This window comes from Oncorhynchus kisutch, linkage group LG19, assembly GCF_002021735.2.
Source record: "Oncorhynchus kisutch isolate 150728-3 linkage group LG19, Okis_V2, whole genome shotgun sequence".
Taxonomy (NCBI): Eukaryota; Metazoa; Chordata; class Actinopteri; order Salmoniformes; family Salmonidae; genus Oncorhynchus; species Oncorhynchus kisutch.
In genome coordinates this window covers 56,768,696-56,791,031 of record NC_034192.2, presented here as the reverse complement: position 1 = coordinate 56,791,031, position 22,336 = coordinate 56,768,696, and the positions used below count along the sequence as shown (strand labels likewise).

Below are 22,336 nucleotides of genomic sequence, written 5' to 3'. Positions count from 1 at the left end.
TTTATATAGCAGCAAGTGTTCCAGCCTACGGCACATCGATCTATGGTCCATGCATGCTGAACAGAGGAAGAGCATCTGCACGAGAAACAAAGTAAACGTTCAAGTTCTGGGTAGGTTTTATTGTTCGTTTTCATTACAGTTCCTGGTTTTCAGAGGCACTCCACATGAGGGTGCATAGCTGGTTGTCTAAGAAAAGGCATAAGGCCTTTGCTTCGTGCATAAAACAGTTCATTTTATTAGTACAGTGGTATTCAAAAACCAAAACAGATTAACCTACCGATATGCAGTAAAAACAACTGTGGTAAATCAAAGCATACAGTATCTCAACTACAAGTAGTACTTTATTGGATTTTAGAAACAGTGCTGCAGCATCAGAAATGCACCTTGGCACAAAGAATTTAACCCAACAATAACATGTTTTATTTTCTTAAGGGGGTCTTGATGGAAGGGCAGTGTGGTCCAGAGATGTTGTGTTGTGTCAGACTTGGCAAAACACAAATAGACAACACTTATAGGAGGAATCACAACCAATCAATCACTCACAAACATTCAAAAAACTATCCCACACGCATCAACATGGGGTTTGTTCCTTGGAAGAACAGACTTACTATTGATAAGGCTATTATGCAACAAACTAATTTCTTTGTCCTCAGAGGAAAGAAAACTAAACAGAAACATCATGCAACACCCAAGAGGATCACCTTCATATCAGTTAGGAGTTCAACTTCACACACAATAGAACAGTCCACCCAAAGTATTCAATAACAACCGTTCTGTACATCTACAGAACATAAATCAAAAACAACCCGTAGTCTTCTCTCAACAACTATCATAAAATATAGACTGGAATTGACTAGTTAAAAACAACATATTTTGTGGAAGCTTTGTCTAGATCCCTAGAGAGAAAGAACGGTGTGTTTGTGCGCTCAGTCACTTTCTATCCGGTCTCTCTCCAGTATATCCGTGGTGTGAGAGGGTTCTTCATGCCAGGGAAGGTCTGTTCATCTACAGTGGTCCAGCCTACAGAGGTATGTTCAGAGGCAAGTAAGCTGGTGTTGCCCACAGGGGTATGTTCAGAGTCAGTATGCAATGTTGGTGTTTTTTATACTAAAATGTGAGGTACAGGAGAGGTGGAGGAAGTTTCCTTGTTGCCTCAGTAACAGCCGTCTCTCCACGACTCATTTGAGATTGGGCCATTTGTTCTAGTCATCCCCATAGACCTAACAAACAAAGACAACAATGACATGAGTCTTGATAGCTGTAAGAGTGTCATTCTAACGGTTTGTGGCCGCCACTGATAAGGAGTAATCACGTTTAACCAACGGAGTGACTGTACTGAAAAATCACACTCCTATCAACTCACTTTATGAAAAGTAATCATCCCAAGTCATAATGCTGAATGTGTATTTCTAAATAATCAATCACCTTCTAGGTGTCTGGGCCAGTCTTCCTCTGGAGGATGGGGCTGCTGCTTGCCTCCCACCCCCAGTAGAGGCTCTCCCAGCTGGGTAGGCTCCCCCATTGGCAGGCCCTGGGGACTGGACCCTCCGTTCCCCTCCAATGGGTCCACTCTGGACTACAGGCAGGACCCTGGAGGGCTGGCGGGCCCCTGGCATGGAGCCCATGGCTTTGACAGGGACCCGCATGGACAGAGGGGACTGGCCACTGCCTCGCATCCGACTAGATGACATACCTGGGGAGGGGGTGATGGGCATGATGAGATGGGTTTAGTAGAGTGCCATCCACACTGCAAAGTAGTACACATGTGGTCTTCTCACTTATTTCATGTTCATATGCCAATGCTCTGATGACAGTACAATTCAGGTAATGAGAGAGAAGAGCACAGTCTCTGTATACATGACATCAGGATTTGTGACAGAAAAGAGTTGTAGACTAGATGCCTGTACCCAGAGGAATATTAGTGGAACTGAGGTGTATAACCAGGGAGGGACGGAGGGACAGTAATGAGGGAGGAGTTGTCGACTAGATGCCTGTACCCAGAATAATATTAGTGGAACTGAGGTGTATAACCAGGGAGGGAGGGACAGTAATGAGGGATGAGTTGTATACTAGTTGCCTGTACCCAGAGGAATATTAGTGATTTTAGGGTGTGGGGGGGTGGTTGTGAGACAGGCGAGGTACCAGTAAGGGTTACCTGAGGGGAGTAGGGGACATGTGAGAGGCTCCCTCTGAGCCTCTCAGGATAGGGTACGCAGTATCAAGTTCTACTTGAGAGAGTGGGGGAGGTTTACAGGCCAGGTGAGGGTAACCTGAGGAAGGGGCCGGTGTACAGGCCAGGTGAGGGTAACCTGAGGAAGGGGCAGGTGTACAGGCCAGGTGAGGGTAACCTGAGGAAGGGGCAGGTGTACAGGCCAGGTGAGGGTTACCTGAGGAAGGGACAGGTGTACAGGCCAGGTGAGGGTTACCTGAGGAAGGGGAGTGGGGCAGGTGAGATATGCGGTTGCCAGAGCTCTGGAGGTTAGCCTCCATGCTGCGGCTGTTCCTGACCGCCTCCAGGGAACGCAGGCTGGTGCGGGGGGCCAGGTTAGGCATGCTGTGCCTCACCTCTTCTGGAACCACACACACGGTTTGAGTTGGAGAAAGAATGAACTGAAACGGTGTTCTATAGAACTAATCGATTTATAAGTCATGTCTTCAAACGATACAGAGTACATCTGACTGACAATTCCATGTAGTTCTGACTGTGTACTGATACTGCTTTGTTTTCGGGTTAGTGTGTGATGCATGAACACTTCTCTCCGGTCTCCACCTACCCTCAGTCTTGGCAAACTTTAGCAGCTCGGGCCCGGGTCCCTGTAGCGATCGACGTGGAGCGCGTTGCCGGGGGGCCCCCAGCCTGCTGTACTCTGCCTGGCCCTGGGAGCCTGGTGAGGGGGAGAGGCAGCGGGGCGAGCCCAGGGGAGAGGGGGAGTAGCGGAGGCGTCGCTGGGGCAGAGAGCAACACTCATCCTCCTCATCCTCCAAGCTGTAGGTATCAAACTCCTGGTCGCTGTAGGTTCCACCCCGACGTAGAGACTGGAGGGAGGCAGAGGAACTACGACGAGACACTGAGGCAGAGCTGGAGGCATAGTCCTGTCTCAGACCTGAGAGGGGAGAGAGTTACAGAGCCTGGACGCTGCCACAGACATACACATGAAAGAACAAGCGTCTACGGGCTTGTGTAGTTAGTATCTACATGGACAATAACTTTGAAAGACATACACACCCACACATTACAAACACAGTCCTGCCCTAAGCACACACTACCACAGAGTGTGCATATTCACGCTCTTCTTCTTTATCAGTTATCTGTGGCATATTGACAAGCACAATGTAACCCTTTAGAGACTTAAGAGTATTCTACACACCATTCACCCTCTTCCTGAAATACATTATCACCAGTCCTTATTCTACACAACACCACTCACTCTCTTCCTGTAGGCGGGCCATGATCTGGACATCAGTGAGGTCCTGTAGCTTGTAACCCATGGTGATGGAGTCGTCTGAGGTACTCAGCTCACTGTCTACAGACGACTGGGAACTCAGAGCAGAGTACATACTCATGTAGCCTGGAAAAACAGTAACACCATGATTTAGATATAATCCACAACAGCCCCTTGAGGGATAAAAATAAGGACTATAATACAACCTGAAAACCAAGGACATGCAACTATACATTATCCATACAGTAGTCAATTCTCTTGATTAGTCGAGAGAGAGAGAGAGAGAGAGAGAGAGAGAGAGAGAGAGAGAGAGAGAGAGAGAGAGAGAGAGAGAGAGAGAGAGAGAGAGAGAGAGAGAGAGAGAGAGAGAGAGAGAGAGAGAGAGAGAGAGAGAGGCTGAAAGTAAAGCAGCACGTGGTGTATTAATATCATGCGTACCTGAGCCACCACTGGTTAGTAGGATTTTGTTAGTGGATTTGTTGTGGTACCCAGGAGAGAGGAGCCCAGAGCCAGAGGAGCCAGCCTCCCCCGTCTGACCAGAGCTGCTGTAGATGTTCCTCCAGCGAGATGCTAAAGGCACACAGGAGGAGACAGGAGAGGACACACACAGTTACATAAACAGGAGTCAGGGCAACGTTTAAAAGGCAACCTGTATCGTGACCTTGTAGACAAATAAAACACAGTCGGGTGGAAGTGTGCGCTCAGGATTTCTTTACCAGTTCTTTAGGTACTGATTCTGAAGTGTACAAAAACTTTACAAATAATTCCTGATCAAAAGAGAAACTTTCATCATCGTTTCAAAATGGTCGGCCGTGGCTGGTTCATTTTAAAAACTGTTGCAAAAGAGCGAGTTGAAACTAAAGGCATTGATTTTGTATTTAGTAGGACAGATGATGTTTCCAAGAGCTTAAGGTGGGACCATGTCTGTACAAAAAGAGTTTTAGAACTTACTGTCCTATACTTATGAAGAGCTAACAATGGTGTCTATATTATTTTACCAACTTCACATAGCGTCATTGTTGGCCACTACCTTCATTCCGACTCATTGCTGGAGCCAATGGGCCAAAACACAAGTTTGGGAGGGTGAAACTGTTCTCGTAGCCTATAAGGGTGATCTAGAGGTAGCAATGAGGCTATGGTAGGTCATTATTCCTAAGGAACTGGTTCCTATATTTTTTATTTACTTCCTCCAGGAAGCAGTATTGTTTGCCATTGGCTACATCAAGTGTGGCAGGGTGAAACTCTCCAATATCACACTTATATAACATAACTCATATCTATGGGGTAGGTTATAGCCTAGTGAATGATTTCCTATATTTGCCGGCTGCCTGTGCCAGTGGGTAGCTGATGTAATACATTGAGCGCAGGAGTTCTCTTTGATCTTTTCTACAATGAAGTCAACTCTGGGGCTGTATTCTCCTGTACCACCCAATGAGCAGCACGGTGGTGTGCATGTCAACGTTTCACTTCTAAAGTGGGTAGTTTCATGGCCTGACAGAGGTATTTGCACCAGAACACAGCGATCCGTCACAGGGCAAGGTAATCCAACCCAACAGCCAGCCTCTACACCATGACATCACGTGGTCATTGAGCCAGGCCCTGGTCAGGTGTGAATGGCTTGGTTGTTCAGTAGCTGCAAGAAGTACCAGACGCACACCGGATAAATAAATAATGAATGGGGGTGTGCTGCTGGATCTAACACTGGTAAACTACTGGTGGTGGCGGAGTTGCCCGGGATTCTCTACATTAGGAGCACCAGATAACATTTTTGGGGGATTGAGAAGCAGCATATAAAATGGGGCCTATATAGAATCTAGCTACTTTTGAAGCACACGTGCATTAGAAAATAACATGTAACACTTTAGACAGTTTATTATAAAAGCAAAACATGTCCATAGGAATACATGTAATTGAAATTACAAAGTCATTTGGTAGATTATTAAGTTTCTACATTGTGTAAAAATCACAATTTCCCTATTGAGATGCATTACATTGACAATTGTACACGGTCTCTAAAAACGTCAGGTTTGTTCATTGCTATGATCATTGATCCCCTTTCTCCCAGATGTTTGCGTATACTAGTAAAGTAACCAGGTTGGCAGCTAGCTAACGAGGTAACATGTACTAGTAAAGTAACCAGGTTGTTAGCTAGCTAACGAGGTAACATGTACTAGTAAAGTAACCAGGTTGTTAGCTAGCTAACGAGGTAACATGTACTAGTAAAGTAACCAGGTTGTTAGCTAGCTAACGAGGGAACATGACTGAACGAAGTGTAAACAAATAGTTAACTGCACGCAAGTACTTTTAGAATGGCCCAGGACATGGTTTATGAACGTTAAACGCGGTCCCGGCGATCCGCTATAGGAAGATTAAAACGTTGCAGCGGTAATATGGGGTCAGACCTTTTTGACCTGGTTGGGCTAGAAGTCATTTTCACTGTAGTAACGGCGCAACCATGACCCGAATAAATCTGCACCCACAAAAATGAGGTCCAGAGAAGACTCGTGAATAAAAACATTCCCTCGTTATGCCAAGATCATACATTTTCTCATAATCACGACAAGTTGTTTTGTAGAGATTGAGAGAAACTCTATACATACAGTAGGTGTGGACATATTGATGATCGGTTGACAGTAGTGTCATAGTGCCTCGGAGGCAGTAAGACTCTACAATTACCTTTAATAAGAGCACATCTGCTTTAAGTATCCGTGTGCTAGTGTATAGGCCTGGGCCGTATCAAACCCCCATCAATAAAAGCTGATTTCAATCAATATGTCCACTCCTATTTATAGAATTTCTCATGATTGACAACACTTTTGTTAAGTCATTATCAGCAGAAAATGTTCTTGTGATCTCACCATAACGTTGGGGTGTGATTATATTTTCCCCATAGTATGTTGTACCAAAGATGCCTGACAAAGGGAACATAACGTTATGACTATAACTCCTGTTCCCTGAAGGACGGGAAACGAGGTACAACCGTTTGGCCCCACACCGCCTGTTCCTGGGCTCGGTGAACAGTGGTATAGAAATTAAGGACTGAATCCAAGCCTCACACTTATAACCTGTGGAACAGGGGGCTTCCAGAGAGGTGCAGATTTCATTGGCCATGTCAGGCGTGTTTGTAGATCCTTCAACTGAAGTCGCTGGAGTGAGACTCCCAATAGTATGTTGCACCTTGTTTCCCTCCTTCAGGGAACAATAGTTATAGTCATAACATTATGTTATTGGATAGGAGGCTGTACTGGTTATTGCCTCAGGTAATGTGATATGACTGCATTCACTGTTAGTCAGTGGCAAGCTCATCTTGTTTTATTTGTTTATTGCTTGTTATGAGGTTATTGGGTGTTGGACAGGAGCGTTACTTTGCACCGGTACTGTTGGTATAGGGTTACTGGGCACAAGGAGGAAGCAATGTTATTGTAGAAGGGTTCCTACAGGATTGTTATAATGTTAATGTAAGGTTATCAAAAGGTTGTATATGGTTATTATAGGATTACTATAAGGTTATTGTATATGGTTATTACATGGTTAGTGTAAGGTGACTGTGGTTACTATAGTATAGTTACTTTAGAGTTGGTATATGATCATTATAAGGTTATTATCAAGGTTACTAGGTAGGTGTGTACTCTGGTCGAGACGGTTGAGCAGGGTGCGACAGGCCACCTCCGTCTCTGGGCTGGGGTGGTCCAGAACCTTCCGACACCACTTCAGAGGAGACTCAGGCCTGGGCTCAGCAACTACCTGCTTCTTAGGGGAGACATACAACCTGCAGAGAGACGAGGGAGAGAATAATTTGTTTATTTATATTTAAAAGCGATAGAGAGAGGGTGGGGAGGAGAAAGGAGAGATGTGGTGGATAATGAGGCAGGCAGCAATGAAAGGAAGAGGATGAGAAAGGAGGTGGTGGATGGAGAGAGAGAGAGGAAGAGGAAGAGGATGAGAAAGGAGGTGGTGGATGGAGAGAGAGAGAGCAAGAGGAAGGGACAGAAAGAGAAAGAGGCAATTTACATTTTGCAAAGCCTCAAAGCCTGTTCATCCAGACTGCAGTCAAGCGAACAGCAGAACAGTGGGATAAGAAAACAGCATTAATGGTTCTCTGGCTTGCGAGTTACGCATTTAGTAACTTGTACTATGTGGGAATGTTTGCAGGAGGCCTGTCTTCTAGTCTTACGCATTGTTGGAACAACCACACACAAACTCGTTATCATTCATACCACTAATCACCTAATACTAGAAATAGACTCCACTTGTTTCAACATACAGCATGTCTTTGTTACAAACATAAGGCATTGCCATAAGGCTAAACCATCCTTTTATCCAATCCTAGAAGGTCACCACTCCATCAACCCATTTTAGCCTATCCCGGATTCCCGGGCAATAACCACAGTCCACAGCCGTGTGGTTTGTGCTCAGCCCACACCTGGCAGTGCTACCTCCTCCTTCCACAGTAGCAATATCAGCAGCACTGTGGCCTGTGTATGACCCCATCTCCTAATGAGGGCTCTACTGTACTGTCCTCTCCCAGCAATCACTATGCATTACCTTCTACTGCATGAGTTGTCTGAAATAGGCACATCTACAGCACGTCTAGCCTACTGTAGACAATGTGCCTACTACACAATAAGGTGATAATCTCAACTGAAACCAGCACTGGGCCTGATCGTCTTGCATTGCTAACCATGTGTATGTGACAAATAACATTTGATTTGCTTTAACTGTTTGAGTACATGTGAAGTAAAGCCAAGTGGAAGTGAGTGTTTAAGTCCCTCTCCTTGAAAAAAGTGCAGCGCAAACTGCCAAGTTCGTTAGGACGTTTGATCCGGGTCACATGGGGGAATGCTTTGAGCCGCCAAAACACACACAAAAGAGGCCTGGCTGTGCTAACTGGTTTTTGAGTAATCAACTTGGGCTAATCTTCCCATTGGACAAACACAAAAGACAAGCCCTCTATCCCACTGGGACCAGCAACAATGAAGACAGTAGTTAGTCAGGTCCCTCACTACAGATGTTTCAGCAGTCAGTCAGGTCTCTCACTACAGATGTTTCAGCAGTCAGTCAGGTCTCGCACTACAGATGTTTCAGCAGTCAGTCAGGTCTCGCACTACAGATGTTTCAGCAGTCAGTCAGGTCTCGCACTACAGATGTTTCAGCAGTCAGTCAGGTCTCGCACTACAGATGTTTCAGCAGTCAGTCAGGTCTCGCACTACAGATGTTTCAGCAGTCAGTCAGGTCTCGCACTACAGATGTTTCAGCAGTCAGTCAGGTCCCGCACTACAGATGTTTCAGCAGTCAGTCAGGTCCCTCACTACAGATGTTTCAGCAGTCAGTCAGGTCCCTCACTACAGATGTTTCACTAGTCAGGTCTCTCACTACAGATGTTTCAGCAGTCAGTCAGGTCTCGCACTACAGATGTTTCAGCAGTCAGTCAGGTCTCTAAAGTCAGAACTTGATCCTGGAACAGTTTCGTTCTAGTAATTGGAGAGCTGACCAGCGGTGGCCGATGCTAAGTAGTAGGCCTAGTTACCTAGGCCAGTTGTTTAACAGTCAGATCATTTGATACACAGAGCTACAGTTGAAGTGCTGAGTGACTAAGGGCAGATCTTTTGGTAAATGGACCATTTGTTGTTGTTTTTAATACACAAGAGCTAAATATAAATACTGGTAGGCACGCCATCATCTGCACACACAACAAAGCGCTCATGCATGGACATTGGACACTTTTGTTCACCTTAGCTTGTGTACCATTTCTTGGCTTGTTCCTTGCACATCCGGGTTACTTCTAGACTCAACCCCGACAGATTGCCAGAATTCTCCATACCTCTCAGTAAATGTTTTTAGAAGCAGAAGGTCCATGATGGATCACATGCACCCTAAGCCCCCCCAAAGAAGTTTAGGCCCCAGCAGCAGCCATCCAGCCTCTAGCCCAAATGGCACCCTATTCACTATGTAATCCACTACAACCATAGGGTTCTGGTCGAAAGTAGTGCATCATAAAGGGAACAGGGTGCCACTTACGACTCAGTCCTGAGCCCTAGCCACCAGTCCAAAGCAGCTTAGGGGTCCATGCCTGGGCAGATTATTTATTTAATGTTGTAGTAGTGATAACCACCTGGGGCTCATACATACTGGTTAATAATGTGGTAGAGAGAACAAGGCCTTGCTGCTTTGGGTTGTTAATCCACAGATCAGCTGCTGAAGTAGCTACCAGGAATACAATATGGTACCCGTTTGTGTCAGACAATACTGTACAAAATGGTACAGCTAAAACAAACGCATAATAGTTAACTTCAAAAATAAAATAAAAAACACCCGGAACTTGGCAAACACACACAAGCCTCATGTCCAGATGAACATGGTGGTGTACAGAGGGGAAATTAAATGAAGATGGACTCACTTGGAATTAGCAGTCTGCCATTGCAAACATTGAGGTAATCCAATCCTGTTAATTTGATTCTGGTAAACAAGCCAAGCTCCTCCTTCACCACAGAAGAACCCAGACTAGACAGCAACAGCAGTACAGGGTTGACATTCATTTGAAGAGAGTGAGATGATCATTTGAATGATGCAAATCCTGACTGAGACAGCAGTAGTAGAAGCCCTGAGCAGCGACTGAGACAGCAGTAGTAGAAGCCCTGAGCAGCGACTGAGACAACAGTAGTAGAAGCCCTGAGCAGCGACTGAGACAACAGTAGTAGAAGCCCTGAGCAGCGACTGAGACAGCAGTAGTGGAAGCCCTGAGCAGCGACAGACAGCAGTAGTAGAAGCCCTGAGCAGCGATTTGTTCTTAACTGATTTACCTAGTTAAATAAAAGTTTTTAAAAAATTTTTTTTAATAATAATGTGGCATAAACAAAGGACCACTAATGTCTTGTTTCCACGTCTCTGGTTGTGGAAAATGCTGCAGCCTTGGCTCATCTCACACACACACTCTTATGAACTTCGCCAAGTATGAAGCAATAAGTCAAGTCATGCTATTGGACTACCTATGGCTGTGTGTATTAGGGCCCAAAGGCTGTATGTATTAGGGCTAGAGGTCGACCGATTAAATAGGGCCCATTTCAAGTTTTCATAACAAATCGGTAATCGTCATTTTTGGATGCCGATTATGGCCGATTATATTGCGCTCCACGAGGAAACTGCATGGCAGGCTGACCACCTGTTACGCGAGTGCAGCAAGGAGCCATAAGTTGCTAGCTAACATTAAACTTATCTTATAAAAAACAATCAATCTTAACCTAATCACTAGTTAACTAGTTAACTACACATGGTTGATGATATTACTAGTTTAACTAGCTTGTCCTGCAGTGCACATAATCAATGCGGTGCCTGAAATTGTGTCACATCTCTTGCGTTCAGTGTAAGCAGAGTCAGGGTATATGCAGCAGTTTGGGCCGCCTGGCTCGTTGTGAACTGCATGAAGACCATTTCTTCCTAACAAAGACCGTAATTAATTTGCCAGAATTTTACTTATGACATAACATTGAAGGTTGTGCAATGTAACATCAATATTTAAACTTAGGGATGCCACCCGTTCGATAAAATACAGAACGGTTCCGTATTTCACTGAAAGAATAAACGTTTTGTTTTCTAAACGATATCTTCCGGATTTGACCATATTGAAGACCTAAGGCTCGTATTTCTGTGTGTTATTATATTATAATTAAGTCTATGATTTGATAGAGCAGTCTGACTGAGCGGTGGTAGGCAGCAGACTCATAAGCATTCATTCAAACAGCACTTTCCTGCATTTGCCAGCAGCTTTTCGCAATGCTTGAAGCACAGCGCTGTTTATGACTTTAAGCATATCAACTTCCGAGATTAGGCTGGCAATATAATAGTGCCTATAAGAACACACAATAGTCAAAGGTATATGAAATACAAATGGTATAGAGAGAAATAGTCCTATAATAATTACAACCTAAAACTTCTTAACTGTGAATATTGAAGACTCATGTTATAAGGAACCACCAGCTTTCATATGTTCTCATGTTCTGAGCAAGGAACAAACGTTAGCTTTCTTACATAGCACATATTGCACTTTTACTTTCTTCTCCAACACTTTGTTTTTGCATTATTTAAACCAAATTGAACATATTTCATTATTTATTCGAGACTAAATGTGTGTATTAGGGCCCAACGGCCGTGTGTATTAGGGCCCAACGGCCGTGTGTATTAGGGCCCAGAGGCCGTGTGTATTAGGGCCCAGAGGCCGTGTGTATTAGGGCCCAGAGGCCGTGTGTATTAGGGCCCAGAGGCCGTGTGTATTAGGGCCCAGAGGCCGTGTGTATTAGGGCCCAGAGGCCGTGTGTATTAGGGCCCAGAGGCCGTGTGTATTAGGGCCCAGAGGCCGTGTGTATTAGGGCCCAGAGGCCGTGTGTATTAGGGCCCAGAGGCCGTGTGTATTAGGGCCCAGAGGCCGTGTGTATTAGGGCCCAGAGGCCGTGTGTATTAGGGCCCAAAGGCCGTATGTATTAGGGCCCAAAGGCCATATGTATTAGGGCCCAAAGGCCATATGTATTAGGGCCCAAAGGCCATATGTATTAGGGCCCAAAGGCCATATGTATTAGGGCCCAAAGGCCATATGTATTAGGGCCCAAAGGCCATATGTATTAGGGCCCAAAGGCCATATGTATTAGGGCCCAAAGGCCATATGTATTAGGGCCCACCATAGCAAAATGCTTTAAAAATGGAAAACAAGCACCTTTCTTATTGGACAAGTTTCAATCCATTTTATTCAGTTGGGTGCCTAGTGAATAGGACCCATGTCTCCTCGGCCGTTGAGAGGCCCAGCTGTGCTGCAATAGTTCTTGCTCTGCGCTCAAGCCTCCTCCTCCCTCTCTGGGTATTCATGTCAGAGGAGAAAATCACTACTGCTGCTGAGCGCACACATAGTGCCCAGAGTAAATCACGTTGGCTGGCTGCCCCTCGCCCAGCGACAACAGTGGCCCCTCTCCCTCTCTGTCCATTTCAGTCTCCCTCCCAGTCACTACCCATCCTCTCTCTCCACACTAACCCCTCTTTTCTCTCTCCCAGTCACATAGATTCAGTGATCAGAGGCACTGCCTGTCAGTGCCCATTTTACACAGCCCACAAAGCAGAGCATTTCCAAGACAGAAGCAGCGCACAGATATTTCCATCTAAAGGCCTGCTAGCTCAGCTGCATCAAATCTGCATGTAGTTTCTGCATGTTTTCCTCTGGTTGTTGCGTATCATGGAAACCAGGCCAACTGCCACAGCAGAGACCCACCTCCAACCTAGGGCCACGTCCCAAACAGTACATTTTTCCCTACATAGTGAACTAGGGCCCTGGTCAAAAGTAGTGCACTGTAACGGGAATAGGGTGCCATTTGGGATGTTGGTATGACTAAAGGTGGCAGTCATAGTCCCTATACTTGTGAAAGGTTCAACAGAACAGTAACATAATGACTCATCTGGCTATAGGGTCTTCCATCATCCTGAGTGTGAACACAAACTCATCCCACACACACAGTATGACATCACGCTGACCCCTGGAGACAGTGGTAAACAGATGTCTCCACGGCAACGTGGGGGTGGAGACTAGTGAAGGTACGTCTACCTCCATCTGCAGCGATCAGAATGTGTCCTAGTGTCTACTGGGAATAAGTTTCATCTGAACAGAGCAGAATTTTAACCTTTATTTAACTAAGCATGTCAGTTAAGAACAAAATCTTATTTTCAATGACGGCCTAGGAACAGTGGGTTAACTGCCTGTTCAGGGGCAGAATGACAGATTTGTACCTTGTCAGCTTGGGGATTTGAACTTGCAACCTTTCGGTTGCTAGTCCAACGCTCTAACCACTAGGCTACCCTGTCAGGCACTCCCTCATCTACAGATACACAGCAGATGAGGAAGGGGCCGTAGACTGAAGAAGCTGACTAAGACCCTAAGACCCTTTATGATCGGAGCATAGAAAATAAAAAGGTAGGAGTCCTTACAAACAGTGTGCAGTGGATATTTGACTGAATCTGAAATGGCATTCTATTCCCTATATAGTGCACTACTTTAGACCAGAGCCCTATGGCACCCTATTCCCTATATAGTGCACTCCTTTTGAGCAGAGCCTTATGCAGGCCCCAGTTTAAAGTACTGCATTAGCTTTATAGGAAATAGGTTGGAATTCCAGATGCTTCCTTTGTCTCGCTCCTATCCCCATGGTACCTACCAGCTGTCCTCGTCATCCACCTCTGCAAGGTCCTCCCATAGGTCCAGAACATCAACCTCATCCAGGGCCAACGGGTCCACCCCTGAGTCGCTCTCCGCCAGGGTCTCAGACTCATAACTGTCCAGAGAGGGACTCTCTGGGGTTGTGCTTAGCCCCTGGGTCGGTGCCGGTCCTGGTCCATTCCCGCACGGCAGGGTCAGAAAGCCTGCACACAATCCACCATCCGCATCCTCTATCCGGTTAGCTGCAGGGAGAGGGGACATATCCTCACTGCTACTACTGTCCTGAGGAGGGGACAGCTCCAAGTCACTGCTGCTACCTAGTTCCGTTCCACAGCTTCCACTGCTCCCCAACCTGAGAGGGGAGTTGGTGTTGGTAACCTCTTCGCTGGAAGAGATTCTCTCATTGATGTTGGTACTGGTTGTGAGGTTACTGTTTGTGGTGGTCGCTCCTCTGAGATGTAGATTCTTACTGTCTCCCCTGTTGCGGAGTGTTTGATTCTGGACCTCAAGTCTTCGAATGAGCTCCTGGAGCTTACGTACCTCCTCCAACTCCACCCCTGCTAGCTCCTGCTCCTCCTCGTAGCTTTGCTGGGACGTCTTCATGAGACCCCCGGTACAGTCATTGCCTGCCGGTTGGACCTCACCGGCGCTGTCCGGAACTACCATGTCGCCGCTGTTCTGCTAGGGGAAGATAAACGAATGTGTCGATCAGCAGCTCGCGTAAGAAACAAACAATTGAAATCACTGTTTTGAGATAATCAATCATCCGAACAAACACCCAAACTGCAAGCTCATCGTGGTGCGATAACTAATCAATTTGATCAGAGCTAGTTACTTCGTTACGTTTACATGTCAATAAAAGCCATAGACGGCAGTTGAATATATTTTCTGGCTACATCAACTAACAAACTCCCATGTTTATAATTAATAACGCTGCCATGATGAGTAAAGAAATAACGGCCGAAGCTACGAAGGCTGACAAATTGTAGGCTAACAGCGGGCACAAACCGCATCTCCCCCCACTCACATTCAGTTTCATTGAATGCCGCCAACATTTGCAGCTAAAGATAAGTGCAGCGTCTAGTTGCCATTTGTTGCTAGCTAATTAGATCAAACTGACATTAAAACACATGCTTTTATATCATTTATCATGCAAGCCAATAGATCATTGTCCTTACATCGATGCATTTCCAAGAGAACTGTTGATTAGCCAGCCACCAAGCTAAAGCGCTAGCTAAACATAACAAACCTACCTTGGATTCACCGGTTGAGATGAGCCGTGTTGTCAAGAAATTCTCGAATTAGCCCGATAAATCCAATGCACGAGTTTGCATTAATCAAGTACGTTTACAAGGAATACATTTTTTTTTTAAGTAAATGAGATGTATGTAAGAAAAATATATGATTATCGATGTAATAGCTCGAAGCACGCTAAGCCATGTCCCTGTTAGCCTATAACTGGCTAGTTAGTAAAGATAGGTAACTAAGCAGCTATGTTTTGCCAGCTTTGAGGGACTCCAGTTGATCCAATCAGAGCATTGATCCCGCCCCCTAACTGACATTAACACGGTATTTGCTGCCACCTACAGGCTACTCCAGGTATTGCCTGTCGTTTTCTTCTCGTGCGCTAGAGGTCGCCAAATAAAAGGGGTAAGAAAAACTAACCCAATGTCACAGCTGAGGTGCATCGAGTTCGCTTCAACGTTTTCTACGTTGCGTGACGATTTGAAATGAAACGACACGTTTCCCCAAAACGATGAGAACCGTTCTTCAACAGTATTTGAGGTACGTTTGCTCCCGTTTGGTGCGTGTGGCGAGGTGTGGCCTGATCAATATGGGCATGACCAGAACCATGTATTTAGAATAAATAAGTAAAAACGTTGCTCTGGGTGTGAATATTTCAAATTGCAGAACACTTGCAGCACACTATAGAGTAATCGCCCTCTGAGCCACCATAATTACAGCGTTTGTCAACTGGTCATTCAGTACAGTACAGTTTCCTTTCTGGCATACTTAACGCAGCCCTGTCATCAGTACTATACACTCTTTGGCCACAAAATTGTCAGTCAACATGAGAGTAAATTACATACCTAGTACAACACCAAACATTCCAAGACATCTCATTTACTCTCATGGTAGATTACATACCTAGTACAACACCAAACATTCCAAGACATCTAATCTACCACAATACTTATAATTATCCAAATAACCTGTCTTCAACATAACAAACTACATGAGCTGTGAATGGGGAACATAAACTAACTGAATAAAATAACTCCTCTGTAGTATTGTGATGCAACACCTCGCTTTATCTGTGCCAAGACCCACACATACCATCATTGCTCATGTTCTGCAGATGCCTTACTTCTGTTGCAACAGTGATTCTCATGGTAATAAACATGCTTCACTTATTGAATTGTACCTGTAGATAATAGAGCTATATGAGTTCGTAGCCTACGACCAGAAACAAGCCCTGGGCAGAGACCTGATGTTGATCTAGTGGAAGAATACTGGGTTGGGCTCCCAAAGTGAAGGCAGAGAGAGAGGGTGGAACCTGTGAGAACATGTACTAATAAGTAGGCTTCAGCACATGTTACTGTGTGTGTACCCCATCCTATTCTTCACTATATGAGCTGTTATGTTCTGGATTCAAAGTAAAGATGAGAGGGGGGACTTTTCTGTTCAAAAGTAAAGAAAAAAGTCTTATTGTGGCCAGATAACCCCCATAAATATGGCATCATGAAATACAGAAATATCAAGTTGACATAAGTATTCACACCCCTGAGTAAATACATGTTAGAATCACCTTTGGCAGTGATTACAGCTGAGGGTGTCTCTGGGTAAGTCTCCAAGAGCTTTGCACACCTGGATTGTACAATATTTGCACATTATTCTTTAAAAAAATTCTTCAAGCTCTGTCAAGTTGGTTGTTGATCATTGCTAGACAGCCCTTTTCAAGTATTGCCATAGATTTTAAAGACAATTTAATTCAAAACTGTAAATAGGCCACTCGGGAACATCCAATGTCACCTTGGTAAGCAACTCCAGTGTATATTTGACCTTGTGTTTTAGGCTATGGTCCTGCCAAAAGGGGTCGTCTCCCAGTGTCTGTTGGAAAGCAGACTGAAACAGATTTTGCTCTAGAATTTTGCCTGTGCTTAACTCTTTTCCGTTTCTTTTTATCCTAAACAACTCATTTGTCCCCACCGATGACAAGCGTACCCATAACATGATGCAGCCACCACCATGCTTGAAAATATGAAGAGTTAGTATTAGTAATTAGGTTAGTATTGTGGAGTAACTACAACTTTCTAGTTACTCATAATTTTTCTCTTATCACAGCCACTAAACTCTGTAACTGTTTTAAAGTCACCATTGGCCTCATGGTGAAATCCCTGAGTGGTTTCCTTCCTCTCCGGTAACTGAGTTAGGAAGGAAGCCTGAATCTTTGTAGTGATGGGGAGTATTGATACACCATCCAAAGTGTAATTAATAACTTCACCATCCTCAAAGGAATAGTCAATGTCTGAATTATTTTTGTTTTCCCATCTACCAATAGGTGCCCTTCTTTATGAGGCATTGGAAAACCTCCCTTGTCTTTGTAGTTGAATTTGTGTTTGAAATTCACTGCTGGACTGAGGGACCTTATAGATAATTGTATGTGTAGGGTACAGAGATGAAAAAGGTTTAAAAATCATGTTCAACACTAATATTGTACACAGAGTGAGTCCATGCAACCTATTATCTGACTTATGCAAATATTTCCTCCTGAATTTATTTATGCTTGGCATAACAAAGGGGTTGGCTCCTTATTGACTCGACATTTCAGCTTTTCATTTTTAATTCATTTGTAAAAATGTAATTACACTTTGACATTATGGAGTATAGTGTGTAGGCCAGTGATACAACATCTCAATTTAATTTGAATTCAAATGTAATTTTAAATTCAGGCCGCAACACAACAACATTTGGATGAAGTCAAGGGGTGTGAATACCTTTTAAGGCACTTTCACAATAGGAGAGATGTGTAAGATCTGGCAAGTGGAGGCATGATCCATGATCAATTGTGGAACGCAGTTGTTTTAAATCTCCTCTGCTAAATTCATAGACATGATTCCTTCCTTTTTCAACTATAAGAACAGGCAGACCTGTTAGTAACACGATCTTGACTTCCCCTTTTTTTGCAGTGGCACAAACTGTAAAAAGTGTTTGTGTAATTGTGCAGAAGAAGACCCCAGAAAATTCAACTGAGCAAATGTACTTATAATCTCACGAGTGGCGCCGCTGTCTAGAGCACTGCATCCACTTCTTGAGGTTTCACTACAGACACCCTGGTTCGATTCCAGGCTGTATCACAACCGGCTGTGATTGGGAGTCCCATAGGGCAGTGCACAATTTGCCCAGCATCATGTAGGCGTCATTGTAAATAAGAATTTGTTCTTAACTGACTTGCCTAGAATATATATATCTATTAAATAACCAGGGTTGGGGAGTAACGGTTTACATGTAAGGGATTACAACAACTGTAACTGTAATCGATTATGTTACCAGCAAACATTTTGTAATCAGATTAAAGATACTTTTGAAAAACTAGATGATTACTTCGAGGATTACTTTTAAATTCAGAAAGGATGTTTGCGAAAAAAATATTTGACACTTCTCTGTTTTCTCAATGACAGTTCAAATCACAATGGAAAAAGGCGCACGTTTAAATTTGTTCCACCTGAGCGAGTCTGACCAGGTCAGAGACCACTATGATGACACAACAAATGTGTTTGATGGGATCGCGGGAAAAGAGCAGGAATCGGCTTTTGTAGGCTACAGTCCAAATTGTGTCTTTCAGTGGTACGACTGCTGTCGGAATCCAATTTGAATAAACTCTTGGAGGTAAGGATGACAGCAGTCCATAGTGGTGTAGTCTACGGGGACACGGATATCACTTATTATTGATATCTACATAGCACACTGAAGTAAATCAAACTGCTGCTCTCTCATTTAGCTATTTGCGCCTTACCTATTGTGGTTGTTGTGGATGGCTGTGTATGAATAGACATGTGTATTTGTTAAACAAAGGGATACCCAGACCCCTCTCTTTATGCTGCTGATACTCTCTGTTTATTATCTATGCATAGTCCCTTTAACTCTACCTACATGAACATATTGCTATTGTTATTTTACTGCTGCTGTTTAATTATTTGTTACTTTTATTTTTTATTTTCTATTTTTTTATTTAACCCTTATTTTTCTTAACTTCTTAATTAAAGCATTGTTGGTTAAGGGCTTGTAAGCATTTCACATTTCACTGTTGTATTCGGCGCATGTGACAAATACAATTTGATTTTGATTTGAACCCAATAATGGTTGAATTCAAGAAGTTGAAGCTACCTGTCAATCATTGTTTTTGAAACCAGTGGGCAGCCAGTGGAAAATGCGCTCTTGCAACAGCTGCATAGTGCGGATCCCAGCCTATGGAACAACAGCTGCATAGTGGATCCCAGCCTATGGAACAACAGCTGCATAGTGCGGATCCCAGCCTATGGAACAACAGCTGCATAGTACGGATCCCAGCCTATGGAACAACAGATGCATAGTGGATCCCAGCCTATGGAACAACAGCTGCATAGTGGATCCCAGCCTATGGAACAACAGCTGCATAGTGGATCCCAGCCTATGGAACAACAGATGCATAGTGGATCCCAGCCTATGGAACAACAGATGCATAGTGGATCCCAGCCTGTGGAACAACAGATGCATAGTGGATCCCAGCCTGTGGAACAACAGATGCATAGTGGATCCCAGCCTGTGGAACAACAGATGCATAGTGGATCCCAGCCTATGGAACAACAGATGCATAGTGGATCCCAGCCTATGGAACAACAGATGCATAGTGGATCCCAGCCTATGGAACAACAGATGCATAGTGGATCCCAGCCTGTGGAACAACAGATGCATAGTGGATCCCAGCCTATGGAACAACAGATGCATAGTGGATCCCAGCCTATGGAACAACAGATGCATAGTGGATCCCAGCCTGTGGAACAACAGATGCATAGTGGATCCCAGCCTATGGAACAACAGATGCATAGTGGATCCCAGCCTATGGAACAACAGCTGCATAGTGGATCCCAGCCTATGGAACAACAGATGCATAGTGGATCCCAGCCTGTGGAACAACAGATGCATAGTGGATCCCAGCCTATGGAACAACAGATGCATAGTGGATCCCAGCCTATGGAACAACAGATGCATAGTGGATCCCAGCCTGTGGAACAACAGATGCATAGTGGATCCCAGCCTATGGAACAACAGATGCATAGTTGATCCCAGCCTGTGGAACAACAGATGCATAGTGGATCCCAGCCTATGGAACAACAGATGCATAGTGGATCCCAGCCTATGGAACAACAGATGCATAGTGGATCCCAGCCTATGGAACAACAGATGCATAGTGGATCCCAGCCTATGGAACAACAGATGCATAGTGGATCCCAGCCTATGGAACAACAGATGCATAGTGGATCCCAGCCTATGGAACAACAGATGCATAGTGGATCCCAGCCTATGGAACAACAGATGCATAGTGGATCCCAGCCTATGGAACAACAGCTGCATAGTGGATCCCAGCCTATGGAACAACAGATGCATAGTGGATCCCAGCCTATGGAACAACAGCTGCATAGTGGATCCCAGCCTATGGAACAACAGCTGCATAGTGGATCCCAGCATATGGAACAACAGATGCATAGTGGATCCCAGCCTATGGAACAACAGCTGCATAGTGGATCCCAGCCTATGGAACAACAGCTGCATAGTGGATCCCAGCCTATGGAACAACAGCTGCATAGTGGATCCCAGCCTGTGGAATGAAAGTGAGGCTTTTATTGCTCAATCTAATTCATGCCTAATGGACACATGCTCAAACTTGCACACTTCTGATAGACTTAAAGGGGCAATCTGTTGTTGCTTCATCCATTTTTGGACTTATAAATATATTATATATATTAATGTAAAGATATAATTTAATCGGATTATTATTATATGTAGTAGAAACGATGGGTTAGAAGAAACCTACATAACCAACCCATAAAATAAAATGTAACATCCATATATGGCCAGCTATGTAAACTTTAACATTGATTTATCCTGCAATAGATGTCATTAAATTGGTAACATACATTTTTATCTTCTTCTAATGACTCTTAAAGGGAAAGTAATCTAAAAGTAAACTGAATGTGATCAGATTACGTTACTAAATTTGGGGAATCCAAAAGTTATGTTACTGATTACAATTTTGGACAGGTAACTAGTAACTGTAACAGCAACCTGTGGCGGCAGGTATTCTAGTGGTTAGAGCGTTGGGCCAGTAACTGAAAGGTTGCTAGATCAAATCCCTGAGTTGACAAGTTAAAAATCTGTTGTTCTGGACAAGGCAGTGAATCCACTATTTCTAGGCTGTTATTGTAAGTAAGAATTTGTTCTTAACTGACTTGCCTAGTTAAATAAAGGTTAAGAAACATTTAGAAAGTAACCTACCCAACCCTGATCATAACTTGTACAGGACTGATTGTACATTCTATTGTTTTATGAACCTAAACCACACCTCTCTGTTGGCATGCTGGGTCCTGTTGCAAGGGCAGAGGGAGGAGTACGGATATGTCCCAAATGGCATGCTATTCCTTTTGTAGTGCACTACTTTTGACCTTGGATCATAGAGCTCTGGTCAAAAGGAGTGCACTATATAGGGAATAGGGTGCCATTTGGGACTGAGACTGGCACTACACCTGGCTGGCTATAGTAAAACCATCAAAGTGAAACAGTACACAAGCAATACAGAACTTGTGGGGAATAAACGTTGGTAGTGCCTGCATTTCAATATCCAAGGGAAACACGCAACTAAATGTTGTACAGCTCTGAATATACAACAGCCCTGTGTTGTGCTGCAATGCTGTTCCTATGGAAACATCTCCTGGTAACATTTGTTTTGAAAGTGTAATAGTTTGATCATAATAAAGGGTGTTTCGTGTTTGACTCATCAGATTTGCTTGAGTTTGTAGTCAGAGTTGGAGGCATCAGTTGGCATCCACAGCTGATTAGCTACATGTTGTACAACACCACCACCTTACAGTAGCATCCACAGCTGATTAGCTACATGTTGTACAACACCACCACCTTACAGTAGCATCCACAGCTGATTAGCTACATGTTGTACAACACCACCACCTTACAGTAGCATCCACAGCTGATTAGCTACATGTTGTACAACACCACCACCTTACAGTAGCATCCACAGCTGATTAGCTACATGTTGTACAACACCAACCTTACAGTAGCATCCACAGCTGATTAGCTACATGTTGTACAACACCACCACCTTACAGTAGCATCCACAGCTGATTAGCTACATGTTGTACAACACCAACCTTACAGTAGCATCCACAGCTGATTAGCTACATGTTGTACAACACCAACACCTTACAGTAGCATCCACAGCTAGGGTACACTTGGTTGAGACTCTGACAAGAAAAATGTGTTGCAATACCTGTGTAGCACACAATGAAATGGAAATATTTTCATTTTATGGCTGACAAGAGTACTGTATCAGGGGAGAACGACAGGCCTTTCTCATTGAAGCCATGGGAGTTCAAGGCTGACTGTGGTACTGCAGGCATTGTTTGCAGTAAACAGGATCCCCCATGATTAT

General features: G+C 44.2%; 1 protein-coding gene across 7 annotated transcripts; it reads right to left on the bottom strand.

Moving 5' to 3' along the window:
- Nucleotides 1–94: 94 nt before the first annotated feature.
- On the bottom strand, nt 95–15,123 carry zgc:66447 (SLAIN motif-containing protein-like). Of its 7 annotated transcripts, none has more exons than XM_020475747.2 (9): nt 14,886–15,123; nt 13,631–14,313; nt 7,058–7,212; nt 3,882–4,013; nt 3,429–3,569; nt 2,775–3,104; nt 2,427–2,570; nt 1,426–1,693; nt 95–1,220 (listed from the first exon to the last, which is right to left on the bottom strand). In XM_020475747.2, exons 2-9 carry the CDS (start codon nt 14,296–14,298, stop codon nt 1,154–1,156), a joined length of 1,905 nt encoding a protein of 634 aa, XP_020331336.1. In that variant the 5' UTR covers nt 14,299–14,313; nt 14,886–15,123; the 3' UTR covers nt 95–1,153. The 7 variants fall into 7 exon arrangements, with proteins under 7 accessions (XP_020331336.1, XP_020331338.1, XP_020331339.1 ...); XM_020475749.2 differs by having other exon boundaries at nt 2,427–2,567; XM_020475750.2 differs by having other exon boundaries at nt 7,073–7,212.
- Nucleotides 15,124–22,336: the final 7,213 nt, after the last annotated feature.

Coding starts and splice junctions, on each gene's coding strand:
- zgc:66447 (XM_020475747.2), bottom strand. CDS start 14,298: ATGGTAGTTCCGGACAGCGCCGGTGAGGTCCAACCGGCAGGCAATGAC. Junction 3,105..3,428: donor GGCCCGCCTACAGGAAGAGA/GTGAGTGGTGTT, acceptor CTCCCCTCTCAG/GTCTGAGACAGGACTATGCC. Junction 1,694..2,426: donor GCCCCACTCCCCTTCCTCAG/GTAACCCTCACC, acceptor CCCCCTCCCCAG/GTATGTCATCTAGTCGGATG.